General features: G+C 43.5%; 4 protein-coding genes and 1 non-coding gene across 5 annotated transcripts; 3 read left to right on the top strand and 2 right to left on the bottom strand.

Moving 5' to 3' along the window:
• The first annotated feature begins 1,052 nt into the window (after positions 1–1,052).
• On the top strand, positions 1,053–2,295 carry LOC108050828 (thioredoxin-related transmembrane protein 2 homolog). Its single transcript, XM_017132714.2, has one exon. It carries the CDS (start codon positions 1,190–1,192, stop codon positions 2,000–2,002), a length of 813 nt encoding a protein of 270 aa, XP_016988203.1. The 5' UTR covers positions 1,053–1,189; the 3' UTR covers positions 2,003–2,295.
• Positions 2,296–4,637: 2,342 nt separating this feature from the next.
• Positions 4,638–4,709, bottom strand: Trnah-gug. Its single transcript has one exon. It is a non-coding gene; the product is annotated as a tRNA-His (tRNA).
• A 1,865-nt stretch (positions 4,710–6,574) lies between these two features.
• Positions 6,575–7,846, top strand: LOC108050774. The gene is made up of 2 exons (XM_017132632.1): positions 6,575–7,342; positions 7,394–7,846. Exons 1-2 carry the CDS (start codon positions 6,575–6,577, stop codon positions 7,844–7,846), a joined length of 1,221 nt encoding a protein of 406 aa, XP_016988121.1.
• Positions 7,847–8,373: 527 nt separating this feature from the next.
• On the top strand, positions 8,374–10,107 carry LOC108050735. Its single transcript, XM_017132542.1, has one exon. It carries the CDS (start codon positions 8,374–8,376, stop codon positions 10,105–10,107), a length of 1,734 nt encoding a protein of 577 aa, XP_016988031.1.
• Positions 10,108–10,368: 261 nt separating this feature from the next.
• LOC108050782 lies at positions 10,369–12,288 on the bottom strand. Its single transcript, XM_017132641.1, has one exon. The coding sequence runs from the start codon at positions 12,286–12,288 to the stop codon at positions 10,369–10,371; it is 1,920 nt and encodes a 639-aa protein (XP_016988130.1).
• Between the last annotated feature and the right edge of the window lie 214 nt (positions 12,289–12,502).

The following is a 12,502-nucleotide window of genomic DNA, read 5'->3' on the forward strand; positions in this document are numbered from 1 at the left end:
AAATAAGATAGTTTTTTTATACGAGCTTAAATCTTATTTATTAAAGATGGTAATGTTTTTTATTTTAAGAATTTTAGTACTGATTATTAGCCGTATGGAAAGATTTTACAAGATTGAAAAAACAAAATCATGAATAGTTTCGCTCAAAACCTATTAAGATTAAACTAATACACACAAAACCCACTTTTAACCCCCTGTATTTGCCAGTGTATTAAATGCATATAATGCATTAAGAAATAATCTTTGTGAAACAAAGAAAGGCTCACTAGTGAAACCAGTAAATAGGTGGGTGATCCGATGGGGATCATGGGGATGACCCTCGTAAAACGGTCTCAATAATACGATTATAAATAAATCGTTTATTTCAGTGACGCGCAAAGTGTTTACTACAAAAAAAACATTAATCTGATAATACTGATGGTGCTCTATGAAGTAGGTACAAAATTCTCACAGTATGCACACAGTTTCAAACACATTCTAATTTCCAAAATACACAACAGCAAAAAAAAAACAATATTAGTTTAATGATTAGGCAAGTGATGGATGCCACGAGTGTCTGAGATCACGTAGAGCCGGTCTTTTTCCCAGATTATAACTTGGCGTGTGTTCAGATAACAAAGATCCTCGATGAGTTTTTACTTATTTTGTTCTGGGGCCTTCCTGGCAAAGTTCAACAATCCGTCAATGACTCTTCCAAAATGCTGATGTAACGAAGTCAGGCATCGAAACGATACGCTTATCATTTGTAGACGCTTTTTGAAAAAACAAAAATGCAGCTTCGACTTTTTACTTGGTTTGTTTAAATAAATATTTCTTAGAAAAGAATATTTAACAAACAAGAGTATTGATTACTTTCAGTAGGGATAACATAATATAGTGTCCTATATTGCGTAAAAAACTTGCTGATACACAAATATATTTCAAAGAAATTTCTTGCAATTGAAGATTTAAAGTAATTTTGAATTTGAAATTGCGCCAAGTTGCTGCTCGGATTTTACAACACTGTTCGCGTCAGCAGTGTTTCCTTAACAGGTGGCAACGCTTGTGCAAGACATCTAGGCTGCTAATTTCTAGTCAACGGCGAGGCTAAAATTAACAATTGGCTGTCAAAAGCGAGAAAAGAAAAACTCGGGAAATTGTTAATTAAAAACGTGACCCACATCAGCGCACTTAGCCCCCGGACACAGCGATGACGTGGAAGAAGCAGCTGGCGCTGCTGGCCAAACCCTACTACTGGGTGAACATCCTGCTGGCCATTTCGTACATGCTGGCCAAGAAGACGAAGTTCATCTGCACCCGCCTCTTCAATCTCGTTGGAGAGGAGGAGGACTGCGATCTGGACAGTAGGGAGGTGGAGATCCTATTCTTCCTGCTGATCGTGGTCATGATACGGTCGCGCAAGACTGGCAGCGTCACCATGATCAACTATTTGGCCTCGTCGTTCCTCTACACAAAGGTGGCCAATGCCATCCTGTGGGCCTACGCTGACTTTCGCTACGGCCTGGGCTTCCTGCTGCTGTGCGTCCTGGTGGGCATGGTGCTGCCGGAGCCCTCGTACCGCGGTCCCGAGCACATCACCTACTTCCGCAACGCACAAGTCTTGGAGGAGGAGTTGGTCCGGGACAAGCGCACCAGCTGGCTGATCTGCTTCTACACAGTGTGGATTCCCTCCTGCGTTAACTTTGCTCCAATCTATGCCGAGCTCTCCGCGGAGTACAACACGGACCACCTGAAGTTCGGCAAAATCGATATTGGACGTTTCCCGGACGTGGCCCAAAAGTACCGCATCTCGGAGGGCAACCACCGGGAGTTGCCCACTGTGATCCTGTTTCAGAAGGGCAAGGAGACGGACCGCCGACCCTGCTACGACTCCAAAGGCAAGATGCAGAAGTTCTTCTTCTCCAGCGACAATGTTCGTGCCACTTTCGGCCTGAACCAACTCTATAAGGAGGCCGTGGAGCGACTGCCCGCTGCGCCCAAGGAGGCCAAGAAGGTCCAGTAGGCTATCCGCCCGGCCTCTGCCCACCCGCCATCTCATTTCTGCATGCACGTGCTAATATCTGTTACTCGTTTAGTTTTTAATTTATTTTAACTTATTGGGGCGACTGCGACCTCAACTGCCACCGCCGGAGACACGTACAATTGCACTTATAAATGCATCCAATTCTAAACTAAAACGTGCCCTCGTCGCGTTGCTATTGTATAAATTATATGTGTGGTCTTGCATTTGCTTATTTAATTTGTAGCTAATATCAGGTACCAAATATATTTAAATATGTGGAATGAGTCAACGAAGTTTGAGTTTGTTATTATTCCCCTGCTGTGGTTGGAGGTTTATTCAATTAGCAGCGCTCAAACGATCATTTCCGCTACTTGTTTAAGAACAAGTAGACTTTAAGAACTGCTGAACGAGCGTCAATTGGAAATGTCTAGAAAAGAGCTGTAGATGAAGGATTTTAATGCGGATTTGATTAAACAGAGCTCAATGAAAAATGTATCAATAGCTAAAACATTTTCATTTCTTAATCAACATCAGAGTAACTTAAGTTGTGTGTTGCCTCTAAATTATAGGAAACCTTTGTTTTTGGAACATATAAAACAGTGTCTATTTTGGCAGCTTAATGTTTGAATTTCAAATGGTTAACAAATTAACAATTCAAAAAGAAAAATCTAGAATTTATTGACATATTTATTGTATTTTACATGTTGGGATCCGCCTTTTAAAACAGGAACCTTCGTGAACGACAATTGTTTGGAATAACATGACGGGAAAACCCATCCTCCATGGTTTATGAAATATAAAAAAGAACTGGGGTGGCTCCGTCGTTTCTGTGAATGTGTTAAGCAAAATTGTATAACAATGGAAATGGCACAACAAAAATGTTTCCGGCGTGTTGCGTTTCGAAATGGGCGGCAGACATCGGCCATATAGACAGGCCATATATGTATATATTATTGGGGACTCACCAGGCCAGACGCAGAACGAAATAAACGCAAATCCCTTTTATCCATTCGATATGCACACTCACAGCGAAACGGACGAATATAAATGCATAAATACAGGCGACTGCACACCACCCAACGCCCACCATCCACAACCCACAAACCCCCCCCACAGATGGGAGCAAGGCTTTTGTGGTTAATATTTTTGTATTTTTACTTTATTTTCAATGAAACGGCATGGAAATGGCCATTGCATTGTACGTGTATTGTATTGTGTATGGTAAATAATACGATTGTCTCACATGGCCGTTTTATTTGCGGAAAATTTAAATTCCCATTGGATGTGGGACAAGACTCTCACCGTGCCGTAGCAATTATGGGGACGTCTGTTCCGGGCTTTGATCAAGGCTCCGGCGCATCAGCTGTCGGTGCCACCGGTCGGTGCTCCCGAGATCCCATACCCGTACCCAAACGGAAAATCAAACCCAATCCCATACCCATAACCGTAATGACTTCCAAACGCTGTCACCCGCTTCTCACGGCAAAAATCCAATAAGCACTTGCTCGCAGCGACAACAAAACGCATTGTCGTCGCTATTTTCACGGTGATTTCCCTCATTGCTACAGCCAAACCAGTGCTGGCCACATTCAATTGATTTTGAGTGATTTTTTGGCCGATACCGTGTAGACCTACCCAATGCAGGTATAGTATATACAGAGGATACAGGTCACAAATTAAAATTAAAGCTTTCCTATATTATTTTTTAACTAACTGCGGGAAAATTTAAGAGATAATGAGCCTTGCTATTTTTAATTATACAATGTGAAGTTTAATTTTACGACATTTAGTTAAGCAATTAGATAAGAATTTAAAGGACATTGATTGAAATTTAATACATTTGCTTTTAAGTTGGTTTTTTGCTTATAATAATAACTTTGGTCAAGGTACAGAGTTATTTTCCTTATAAACAGAATTAGTCAAAAGGATATTCAGAGTCTCAGTTTATATTGCTGAGTACTGCAACGTCTGCTTCGTTTCGGTGCCCGCATTTTTTATTGCGTTTTTATGTCAACACCAGCTGCCAGCGTCTTAATATCGTTCGGTCGAAGTGCCGGATTGGGTTTTTCTGTATTTCTGTCAATTGCTCACAATTAAATTAAAATTCAAGTCAAAGCCAGCCGCTGTTGAATTCGCAACTCAAGCCGCAAGGCAGGACAATTGAACCCAAGCTCAGGTGCTTTTTCCTTACTTTTTAACGTGTGGTATTTTACTAAGAGATTAAATAAATCAATTGCGTTTGACATATCCTTGGAGAATATATTGCCTAGGAGGTAAAGACTTATTTTTAAGTATATTTATTATTTTATAGCCTTGCTTATTTAAAAATGTTTTCAGTGGGAGATATCATTTAAACCATAAATTATATATTGGCCTTATCTCTTTCTACTCCAAAAAGAATAATGCTCTTATCGAAAACGACGTTTTAAAATTATAGTGTACCAGCGCAAATTGATAGTTTTTGGGGGCAGAACCATAGATTTTATTCAATTAAAAAAGTGAAATATAGACTTACTTCAAAGCTTTGGCTCCACAATGGAATAAACATATAACCCAATGTATAATAGTAAGTTGAAAAGACGTACGTGACTCAAAAAAAATTGCACCTTCTCCGTGACAATGCGTATTGGAGCATTGCCGTGACCAGGATTCGAACCTGGGTTACTACGGCCACAACGTAGGGTCCTAACCACTAGACGATCACGGCTACGAAGGCACATGAATCTCCGACAGAAATTGGCCTCCAAAAGCAGCGCATATGAGGCGTGTAGCCAAAGCAATTTGACTGCATTTCTTCGCTCTAAAACAACTCGTTTGTGGAGCAACTACCGCCTCTAATCGCAGAAGTAGCAACAACAACGGAGCAAAAAATAAACAGCGAAAGTCTAAAGCACTCGAGCAAACCAGACAAACCCACCAAACCGACAAACCATCAGCCGATAAACAAGATTTTGGCTCATAAATTAATTTGAATTTGCCAAGCCGTCAGAAGTGGGGTTGGTGGGGCGGGAAGTGGGCGTGGTGCCGGGCTTAACGTTTCGATTCAATGTGGTTTGCTATCAGCATCGCTTTGCTGTTCTCAGGGTCGGAATACGGGTCGAAATTCGGGGTGGTTGCGAAAGTAAAAAGTTTCAAAAATAAACTATGAATAAATTTAGAATGTTCCGTCACTGAAGAAATGGATTTATTTTAATTGCCTTTACATATTTTATGAAAAATAGGAGTATTTTTACACTATATTTACATATTTATATACTCATTCAAGCATAACTAAATATAGTTGTATTTAAAAGCCCACAAATTTCTTCATTTACCCAGCTGTCCAGTTAAAGTGATAATCACAAAATATTGTGCTCCCAAGATAAATCAAAAATGCATTTTTAATTTAAGAAAACGTATGTTCCCAAATATCCAGATTAGAATATAAGTTTTTTAAAACAATTTATTACAGGTTCATCAAGTTACAATTCTTAAAAGTTCTAATCTGAAAAGATAACGTTGATAGAGACAATAATAGCAGTAATCAATTTATTTAAAGAGATAAAGATTGAAGATGTAAATGTAACTTGAACTAAAAGAACGAAAACACGCTATTAAATGGTCTTAGTATTGCCACTTTTTTGTGTTCATATGCGTATAGTTTACACAAGATACTTTTACAAATAAATGCCAAACCAATCATCCATTTTGCCATTCATACAGTTTTTCCGAACTGATGTATTCATTTACCTATAGTAGGATTAATACTTCGATGGTTCCTTGCGCTTCAATTAAAAAATATAAAAGTGAGCTTTTTCGCGAGCGAAATATATCCTCGACATTTGCTGAACTCGCGTTTCTACGACCCCTTGAACAGGTTTCGATTGCTAGCAACCAAAACTCTCCAATGTGAACTTGTACAATCCAGTTTCATTTAATTTTGCGTTTAACGATTTTGTAATTACCCTTAAGTGCAATATTATTTCAATGGCAGCTCTGTTTTTATTCTGGCCCACTTGCAAACACATACAATTGGTAGCTTGAATGGGGTGGAGAAATCGTCGTCGTTTTGTAGCCTCGAAACCCGAAAAAAATTTAAAAAGTATTTACATGAAAACTGCCAATTCAAATACAAATCCCACACCCGTGATGTTCTCACAGGAATTTTTTATTCTGAATTTCGTGGTCTGTTTTTTGAATATGGAAAAAAACTGGACGCTTTTTGTGAACTGTGAAAGTACTTGCGCTCCAATAACTACGCAAAGGTTGGGTTGTTGGCGTTTCGGGCTTCGTAACAAAGTGCCGTCCGCAAAAATATTTTTGTTAAGTGGCATATAACTTTCTATGGTGTCCTTCGCATCGATGTGTTGGCTATATGGAGTTATAATCTGAACGATAATCGGCAGCACACAAAAACGTGTCATTAAACGACAGATCTTTGAACTTTGACGTCAAATAAACCGGATTTCGTATACTATGCATCGTGGGTGCCAGCCAGTCTGCCAGGGTCGCTTTTTTTGCGTGTAGCATCGATGGAGTGTCCACTATATAAACGTGGCCAGGTGCACGCCAATCTGACTAGTCGGCCATAAAATGCTGGTCGACACGGACCTGGCAACTGGAGTGATCCGATCGCCGTACAGTTTTGACATTCCGCACGCCTTCATCTTCAACGAATCGAACCATTTGGGGCCCATCTTCTGCGGACCCTACATGGAGATAGTGAAGCACTTTGCCAAGGCTCAGCACTACAAGCTGCTCCTTGATCCTGTCGAGAGTCTGCCCAAGAAATCGGTGATGGAGCAGAGCATTGCGGCAGGGTTGTACAACCTCTCGCTTCATGGAGTCACGATTCGTCCCGACAGTGTCGGTGATCTATCCAGCGTCATGCGGCACAGTTACCCGCTGGAGCTGATGACGAACTGCGTGATGGTGCCACTGGCCCCGGAGTTGCCCAAGTGGATGTACATGGTGTGGCCGCTGGGCAGATACATCTGGACATGCCTGTTCTTCGGCACCTTCTACGTGGCCCTTCTGCTGAGGTATGTGCACTGGCGAGAGCCGGGGAATGCCACCCGTTCATTCACTCGGAATGTTCTCCACGCCATGGCCATCCTGATGTTTAGTCCGAATATGAACATGACCGTGAAGCTTAAGCATGCCTCGCTGCGCGTAATAGTCTTCTACACGCTGCTCTTCATCCTGGGTTTCATCCTGACCAACTACCACCTCAGCCACATGACGGCCTTCGACATGAAGCCCGTGTTCCTACGACCCATTGACACCTGGTCGGATCTGATCCATTCGAAGCTCCGAATTGTCATCCATGACTCGCTGCTGGAGGAGCTGCGCTGGGTGCCGGTGGTGAACACCACCTCGCTGGATCCGCAGTTCGATGCGCGCAGCTGACAGGACTATCAGGCCCTGCTGGCGAGTCCTTCGCGTTCCTATGCCTATGTGGTCACCCAGGACGCTTGGTTGTTCTTTAACAGGCAGCAAAAGGTGCTAATTCAGCCGTACTTCCACCTTTCCAAAGTGTGTTTTGGCGGCTTGTTCAATGCTTTGCCTTTGGGTTCCGACGCTAGTTTCGGGGCAACTCTGGACCACTTCATCCTGAACGTTTGGCAGGCGGGATTGTGGAACCACTGGGAGGAGATCGCCTTTAGATATGCAAAGCGAGCTGGCTACGCAAAGGTGTTCCTGGACACGTATCCCGTGGAGTCGCTGAACCTAGAGTTCTTCAACACGGCCTGGATTGTCTTGGTCCTGGGCATACCCATCAGCTCGGTTGTCTATTGCTTGGAGCTCTTTATCCATCGCCAGAGGGAAAGACGCCTTCAATACGAACGCTTTGAATGCTATTGATTAATATTTATTTTATATCTTACCTAAAGAGGTACCAAAAGTGGTATGAACACAATATTAACTTGAAAATATCGCTTCAAAGTAAAACCCTTAGCTAAAGGTTATTGATAACTTATGTAGCTTGCTAATTAGTAAAGATAATGGGTTAATACTCTTATTTATGAGTCACAAAATAGCGGTCATGGGGCTCAATGATATAAAGCTTAAATGTGAATTTAATTACTTTGAATATGACAGGGATTTCAGGTTGCAGCAAGCAGTGGAAAACATCGCTTCCCCAACTGAATGTGCAACATGGGCATTTGTTAATGAAATGTTTTAATGGCTGCTTAGGGAGCTGATGTTTAAGTTTTCCCTCGGGACAAATTAAACAGAGCCAAAAGAATGTTTCCAAATGAATTAACCTGCCTAGCAAATCGCAGGGCTTTTCAATTAATTCGTAGAGCTTCTTGGATGAGGACATGCGGCCACAAATTGTGATTAGCCTTTTGTTAGTGGTTTCTTGTCATCCATGTAAAAGCTGGAACATGCAATACGTGCTCAATCTGCTGACCCCGTTTGCTCGAATGAACGCGTTCCAGGAAATCGTATGGTTTATAAGTCCGCATCAACGTTTGGACCAGGTGGACGAGTTCATCCGGCGGATAGACGAGGCTTTTGGCAAGACCGCTACACAGACGGTAGTGAATAACAATACGGAAATGCGAATGATTCACTCATCGGCTCGAAGGAACCACATGAGCTTTGTGTTCACCACTGGCGCAGATGACCCAATATTGACGGTTTTCAATAAGGTACTACTTGGACGCCACTTCTACTTTTCGATGATAATGTATGTGTACAAAGTTGGTGACATGCAGCCGATTCACGAACTACTGGTCTTTGCCTACAAGCAGCAGTTCGTCAACTCTATGGTTTACTTTGAGACAATGGAGGGCTTCAACCAGCTCTTCGGTGTATCCAAATTTCCCTCAATGACTATCGAGAACCGCACAGACTTTTTAAGGTTCTTTGGAAATGCTATGAAAAAGGTTTTAAGTGCAAGGTCGGATGTGGAGGGATTCGGATTTAGCACCCCCTTACGCCAGGACCTTCCACATCTGTTCCGATCGCAAGGACGTTACCATGGAAGTACCTTTCGGATAATCGATACATTTGTGAAATTTATTAATGGCAGTTTTTCGGAGCTCCTAATGCCACCAGATGCCCTCGGTGGGCAGGTGATTAATATGAAGGAGGCCCTGCAGTTGGTGCGTGAACGGAAGATGGAGTTCTGTGCCCATGCCTACGCCTTATTCATGCCCAATGATGAACTGGAGAAGACGTATCCGCTGCTGGTGGTTCAGTGGTGTCTAATGGTTCCCCTCTACAACAGTGTGTCCACGTATTTCTACCCACTTCAGCCTTTCGCCTGGAACGTGTGGTTCTGTGTGGTGGGAGCTCTTCTGGCCCTGGTTCTTCTGGAGTTGATGTGGCTAAGGATGTTCGAAAGATGGCCAGGCTACCAAGGCGCCCTTCTAGACTCCTTTTGTTATATCATTAACGTAGCTACCGAGGGACAGTTGCAACAGCCCTGCCTTCTTCGGTTTCTCCTTCTTGCCACAGTGTTCTTCCATGGGTTTTTCCTTTCCGCCTACTACACCTCCAATTTGGGCAGCATTCTGACCGTGAATCTGTTCCACGCCCAGATCAACTCCATGGATGACATAGTGAGTGCTAAGTTGCCCGTCATGATCATTGACTACGAGATGGAATTCCTGCTAAGTCTGAACAAGGAGTTACCCGAAGACTTCCTTCAACTTCTGCGACCCGTGGATGCAGCCGTTTTCTCGGAGCACCAGACTAAATTCAACAGCTCCTTCGCCTATTTCGTCACCGAGGACCACTGGCAGTTCCTCGACGAACAGCAGCAACACTTGAAGCAGCGGCTATTTAAACTAAGTGGGATCTGCTTTGGTTCCTATCACCTGGCCTTTCCTTTGCAGATGGATTCGACCTTGTGGCGGGACATCGAGTACTTCACGTTCCGCATCCACTCCTCCGGTCTGCTCAGCTTCTATGCCCGCAGTAGCTTTGCTTCTGCTCTGCATGCCGGTCTGGTTCAGCGATTGCCTGAGAATCGGGAGTACACATCCGCCGGACTGCAGCACTTGGCCATTGCTTTTATTTTACTGTTGGTCATGAGTGTCTTGGCAGGGATTGTATTTGCTTTGGAAATTATTTCTAGGGGAACTGCGAGAACTCTGTTTTATTACCAATGATCTTAATTAAACTTTTATTATTAAGATCGTTTCTAAATAATTTGTGAAATACAGCTTACATGTTATATACTATCGGAGGTGTTTTATAAAACTCTTGTAATCTCTGGCAAAAATTTAAAATCAATCAAAGTCAAGGCTTTAAAAAACTGTTAAAATACAATTGTTATGAAACTCGTTACAGATTTTTGTATATATTGTTTTCTTCTTAAATATGTCTGTACCTAGGACTGCATCTATTTTATTTTACTTGTTTTCAGCGTATCACAACTTCATGAATCGCCTGAGAAACGATCTGGGCTTGCGTGTAAGTCCTATAACTGGACGACGCCTAATAGTAACATACTCGTACCACTTCATCTCCGCCGCAAAAGCGATGCCGGAAAGCACTAGACCAAAGGTCCACGTTCGAAAAAGGCTAGAGAAGAAACTCAGGCTAAGGGCCATCGGCTCCTCGTCGATCAGATGCACTTGGATACGGTGCAGGTGCACGGCTTCCCAAAAGGCCTCCCTCTTCCAGTGGTTCATCAGGCCCGCCTGCTGGGCAATCATGATGTACTCGGTCATCGGGGAGCGCAGGTGGGAGTCGAGGTGCATGGGAAAGACGTGGTAGAAGGGACCCTCGCAGATGTCCGTTAACCGAAAGATGGGCTTCCGGAGATGCAGTTGCTGCATGTTCATAAATCGCCAACGGTCGCTGCTCACCGTGTAGCCAAAGGAGGTGTTGAATGGCTCTCGATGCAGGTCCAACATGCGCTTGTCCACCAAATCCACCTGGCGCATAAAGTTGGCTGGATATTGCAATGCAGATTTGGCCATCCTTTCGTGCTCGACTGCTAGCATTTTGATCTTCAGATTGGCCTCAACCACATCCTGCACTGTGTTCACTTGTCGCGACGGTGGGGCAGTAGTGAAATAGCTGGTCATCCGGGAAATGTACATGTTCGAGGTGACTATTCCCATGATCGCCAGCACAACGTACAGATAACGCATACGCAGCGTGGGCGTGCGAAGGATGAAGGTGGGCGCACTGTAGGTTAAAGTGCAGATGGACTGCAGGAATGCGGCGCTAAAGTCACGAGGTCTCAGAGGCGAACACAACCAGATGGCCAGAGCTATGTAGAGTGTAAATAGGATAATCAGTATCCACACATTTTCCTGGAGGGCCTCCCGCATGTACTGATCCGCAGGCGACTGATTTCGATAGGGCACCATGATGCAACAGTCGTTTATGCCGATGGGATAGCTATAGCTGACCACGTACTTGGTGGTTATTTCGGTGAAGGAGTGGATTAGCGTCTCGTACACTCCCTTAGACACCAAATCCAGCATGTCCGTCATGTTCAAATAGTCCATAGTTATATTTGCGCTGGTGTCCAACAGCGTGGCATTGACGAACTCAAGGAATCCCAGAAATAAATTTCCGCTAGTTCCGTGCACGAAGTTCTTCTCGAACGTGTTGGTGGCTCGGTCCGATTTGAAGACCCGAGGAAGATCGTACAAAATGGGCGTCCTCACCACATAGCCCTTCATGTTTTTCGCATAGTTTTGGAAGAAATCCTCGGCCCTCCATACACCCGTATTGTTAACAACCGAGGGTGTTGGATAGGGATCCAGCACGAAGACGTTGTCCTTAATCGTGACCAACAAAGTGTTGATAAACTGCTTGCTCCACACCCAGTCGAAGATGTCCTTGATTTCGGCCGTGAAGTGGGCACATGACTCCCGACTCGAGTCGAATTCACGATACTCGAAGCTTGGAAAGAGAATAAATATCGTCTTGAGCCAACGAATTCCATGCAGACTTTGAGCAGCCAGCTCCATGATGGGATCGTCTTTACCCGTGGTGAAGATCATCACTAGCGATGGCGTGCTGATGAACTGCATCATCGGTATAGCCGCATGATGCTCCCGGGTTATTATCAAGTTGGGCGCCAGTGGAAAATAGGTCCAGAAGTCGTGGAAGAACTCCTGGGAGTCCTTGTTCTTCAGATCCAATCTCTCGGATATGTAGAAAATAAAGTTCTTGAAGTGATAAAGCTGCGTTATTCTGAAGAACATTTCCAGAACGAATGAGTTGTTAATCAATTGGATGTTTTGGGATTTACTCAAGCCATTTTCCAGCTGAACGGATGCAAAAATGTCCGGTTCTCTGAGGATAAGTTCCGCCGCACGACTATCCATATTTGTTGGGCGAGTGTCAGTGGGTTACTGTCAAGTTGAAGGACGCTGCGCCCTTTGCATGTGGACCTGGTAAACTGTGGAGCTTGCCTAGCATTTATCACCAGGTTACTGTCACCATATTCTGCTGGGTCAAAGTCAATGGCAGTAATGACAATTTAAAGGCACAGGAGCGGTTTTAAGTTTTTATATTCTAAAAACTATTTTATTTAACTTG

The sequence above is a fragment of the Drosophila rhopaloa genome, unplaced genomic scaffold, assembly GCF_018152115.1.
Source record: "Drosophila rhopaloa isolate 14029-0021.01 unplaced genomic scaffold, ASM1815211v1 contig_115, whole genome shotgun sequence".
Classification (NCBI taxonomy): Eukaryota; Metazoa; Arthropoda; class Insecta; order Diptera; family Drosophilidae; genus Drosophila; species Drosophila rhopaloa.

Coding starts and splice junctions, on each gene's coding strand:
- LOC108050782 (XM_017132641.1), bottom strand. CDS start 12,288: ATGGATAGTCGTGCGGCGGAACTTATCCTCAGAGAACCGGACATTTTT.
- LOC108050828 (XM_017132714.2), top strand. CDS start 1,190: ATGACGTGGAAGAAGCAGCTGGCGCTGCTGGCCAAACCCTACTACTGG.
- LOC108050774 (XM_017132632.1), top strand. CDS start 6,575: ATGCTGGTCGACACGGACCTGGCAACTGGAGTGATCCGATCGCCGTAC. Junction 7,343..7,393: donor AGGAGCTGCGCTGGGTGCCG/GTGGTGAACACC, acceptor CGCAGCTGACAG/GACTATCAGGCCCTGCTGGC.
- LOC108050735 (XM_017132542.1), top strand. CDS start 8,374: ATGCAATACGTGCTCAATCTGCTGACCCCGTTTGCTCGAATGAACGCG.